At 44.4% G+C, this 3,977-nt stretch overlaps 1 protein-coding gene across 1 annotated transcript; it reads right to left on the reverse strand.

Annotated features, from left to right (window-relative positions):
- Window positions 1-1,886: 1,886 nt before the first annotated feature.
- On the reverse strand, window positions 1,887-2,828 carry LOC127055281 (olfactory receptor 52E2-like). Its single transcript, XM_050962125.1, has one exon. The coding sequence runs from the start codon at window positions 2,826-2,828 to the stop codon at window positions 1,887-1,889; it is 942 nt and encodes a 313-aa protein (XP_050818082.1).
- Window positions 2,829-3,977: the final 1,149 nt, after the last annotated feature.

Genomic DNA, 3,977 nt, shown 5'->3' on the forward strand with positions numbered 1-3,977 from the left:
TGCATCAACTTCAGCTACGCTACTGTCCTGTAGCAGTCTGGGAGCTGACCTTGTTTGTGAAGACAAAGGCAAAAAAAGGATTGTGTACATTTGCTTTTTCCACATTATCTGTCACTAGGTTGCCTTCCTCATTCAGTAAGGGGCCTACACTTTCCTTGACTTTCTTCTTGTTGCTAATATACCTGAAGAAACCCTTCTTGTTACTCTTAACATCTCTTGCTAGCTGCAACTCCAAGTGTGATTTGGCCTTCCTGATTTCACTCCTGCATGCCTGAGCAATATTTTTATACTCCTCCCTGAACAATCTTCCACTTCTTGTAAGTTTCTTTTTTGCGTTTAAGATCAGCAAGGATTTCACTGTTAAGTCAAGCTGGTCACCTGCCACATTTACTATTCTTCCCACACACTGGGATGTTTTTTTTCCTGCAACTTCAATTAGTATTCTTTAAAATACAGCCAGCTCTCCTGGAATCCTTTCCCCTCATGTTATTTTCACAGAGGATCCTGCCCATCAGCTCCCTTAGGGAGTCAAAGTCTGCTTTTCTGAAGGCTAGGATCCGTATTCTGCTGCTCTCCTTTCTTCCTTGTGTCAGGATCCTGAACTCAACCATCTCATGGTCACTGCCTCCTTGCTTCCCATCCACTTTTGCTTGCTTCCCATCCTCCTTGCTTCCCATCCCCTACTAACTCTTCTCTGTTTGTCAGCAGTAGGTCAAGAGGAGCTCTGCCTCTATATGGTTCCTCCAGCACTTGGACCAGGAAATTGTCCCCCTACACTTTCAAAAACTTCCTGGATTGTCTGGATTGTCTTCCAAGGGGGGTTCTGGGATCTAACCTGTCACAAGAACTATGAACAAAAAAATGGGAAAGGTTCACGAAAACAAGAAATCCTGCTTTGTGGACACAGGGACATCACAAAGAGCCCTCTCTGGGACACAAGGAAAGTTCATAGTCTGTTCCACTCCAAAATCAGCTGCGCAAAGCAGTAAGTTATTTTTACTCAAAGATGCTGTAGTAGTTAAATATTGCAGTCCAATTCTCAAACACACACCCTTTCACAACTCTCACCAGTAAGCTCTAGTAGAATGTCTTCAATTCCTACAGCAGGACTTTCCAGTAGAAACATTAGGTTTATCCTCCAGGTTTTGTGACGGATTCAACATAGAAAAATCAGGTACATTTTGCTCACCGAATCACTGTACATATGACAAAGAACTTCAGCATTGCTGATTCTTTTTTTTTCTCTTTGGTTATCTGAAAGTGTAGCTTCTGTGTGTAAAATTGAAAACAACCATGACGACACAGGGACTAATGGAAAACTACTGTGCCTCAAAATGCTTCAGTATCTAATGGTATCTCAGGTCAGGTCTATACTCATTTGGGATCAATGCTCTGAGATCAATCCACCTGTGGTCGATTTAGTGGGTTTAGTAAAGAGAAGTGTAAGTTAAGTCAATGGGAGATTTTCTCCTGTAAACCCCTCCTCCCCCTCCCACAGTGTAGACCCTGCAGTAATTTTACCCAAGGTACATCAACTCCAGCTACCTTATTCCTGTAGCTGAAATTGTGTAGAGTAGGTTCACTTACCGTGTTAATGTAGACATAGTCTAAGCGTCACGGAAAGGCTGAGTAACAGGGTGTGTGAGGATGGAGGCTGATGGGTGACAATGAAAGAGGCCAAGTGATGCTCAGAAAGAGGTAACTCAGCAATGGAAAGAGCCATGCTGAGTGATGGAGTGATAATATATTGTGTGGGAGGAACTTCTCAGACTGTGTACTTCCACAATGCTGACCTCAACCAAATTGGGACAGGGCATCCTTGATTAACGAGGAGATATGCTTTCCCCCTCTTGTAATAGAGGTTTCAAGTGAGTGGCCCCAGGCGATCACTTTCTGTAGCAGATGTATTTGCTAATTTTGTCACGAAGCTCTTTGTTTCTGATTCCATAAATGATCGGGTTGAGCATGGGAGGGATAAGGAGATAGAGGTCAGCCAAGATGATGTGAACATGGGGAGCGATGCCTTGACCAAACTGATATGTGAAAATGGAGAAGACGCTAGGGGTGTAATATGTCAGCATCACACAGATGTGGGTTGTGCAAGTGTTGATAGCTTTCTGGTGGGCTTTCTCAGAGGAGATTCTGAGGACGGCCCTGATGATCTGACCGTAGGACAGGGCAATGAGCGTCAGGTCAAACCCCAAAACTACAAACATTAGCATCAAGCTATATATCCTAATGACTGTAATGTCCCCACATGCAATCTTGACCACAGCTATGTACTCGCATTGCGTGTGGGGGATAATGCGGTTGGCACAGAATGGCTGCCTGCTCAGGAGCAGGGGCAGAGGCAGAATGAAGAGAACAGCTCTTATCAGACCTACAAGCCCGAACTTAGCTATTCGTGCATTGCTGCGGATGGTGGCGTATCTCAGAGGGTTATATATGGCAACATAGCGATCGAAAGCCATTGTCACGAGGGTGGCTGAGTGCATAATAGAAACTGTGTGAAGGAAGAACATCTGGGTGAGGCAGCCAGCCACAGTAATGCCTTTCAAATTGAACCAAAATATGCCCAGTGCCTTTGGCACGACAAAGGTAGGTGTGGCGATGTCTGTGAGTGCCAGCATGCAGAGCAGCAGGTACATCGGCTTGTGCAGGGTCTGCGCCTTACGTACAACACACAGAAGAGTGAAATTTCCCAACAGGCTGATAATGTAGAACATAGAGAAAGGGATGGAAATCCAGATGGGGGCAGCCTCCAGGTTGGGGATGCCCATTAGGATGAACGTCGAAGGGTCAGAGGGGGTGAAGTTGAAAGCTGCCATGAAGTGGTTGATGTGTTGGTATGACTCAGAAATGCTCAATGTGCCTATCAAGAGAGAGAAGCACAGCGAGGGGTTTACACACTTTATAACAAATAGTACAGTAAATATTTTATAGCTATTAACATCTAGGAGTCTTCTTGAGTGGGGAGTGAAGAACCACCAATGATGTCACTCCCTGCTTTATATAACTTAAGCATCTGGCGGGAACCATGTGTTTCAAAACTTGGTTTCCAGATTAGGTTGTGGGAAAATTACAGATGGAGCCCAGAGTTCTTTGGCCTGGTGACATGCCCTTGTAAAGTCATAGCATCCATCATGTATAGGCTGTCTGAAGCATTCTCAGACAGGCTCATCTGGTGGGAGATAAGTTTCTCTTAATGCGTATTGTTTCCTCCAATGATTCATTGCTCTGAATAGGCCCGTCCCAACTGGCTATCTAGACTGAAATCATACTGCCTAGTGGTCCTTACCCAGTTGTAACTTCATTTGAAATACAGACAAGTAGTCAATATTCATAACTGAAGACAAAAATCATACATGCATACGAATCAGATAATGACCCCTCTTGCATATAATGTGTCATAATTATAGTATAATTATGCTATAATCATGTAATCATATTATAATGATATCACTATGATCAATATGGGGTACGTTGTCACAAAATATCAGTGGTTATTTCTAGCAATGAAATGCCTGAAGCTACATAACAACAACAACTGGGAACAAAACTGAGTAAAGGTTATGTCACCCAGGCTGCAGTTTTGTGGCTTACCAGAGCAAAGAGACTCTGAAGCTCCCCACTCTCTGTACCAGGAAAAGTCCCAAAGCTGGCCTTGGATGAACAATCATACAGAAAAAGATTATTTCAGCAGCACTCCCCACCTGTCCATCAACATGCCACTCTGCAACTCTGTGACGTTGCCCTCTGGTGTCATCTGGACCGGTGATCTGCTAGGTCACTCCAAGCCTTGACTCTTGGAGCCAGACTGACCCTGCTCTGCAGTGAGAACTCACCACTCCTGGGCTGTTCACGCACAGCCTCTACCATGTAAACTGTCCCTTGGATCGTGCAAGTGAATGACATTAGCCAATATCTTCAGTCTCAGACACAACCCTAGGAATCTTTGCCTTGCAGTGTGCAGTTAT

Source organism: Gopherus flavomarginatus, chromosome 1 (assembly GCF_025201925.1).
Source record: "Gopherus flavomarginatus isolate rGopFla2 chromosome 1, rGopFla2.mat.asm, whole genome shotgun sequence".
NCBI classification, from domain to species: domain Eukaryota; kingdom Metazoa; phylum Chordata; order Testudines; family Testudinidae; genus Gopherus; species Gopherus flavomarginatus.

Excerpts from the sequence above, each read along its gene's own strand:
- LOC127055281 (XM_050962125.1), bottom strand. The coding sequence starts at position 2,828 with ATGGCAGCTTTCAACTTCACCCCCTCTGACCCTTCGACGTTCATCCTA.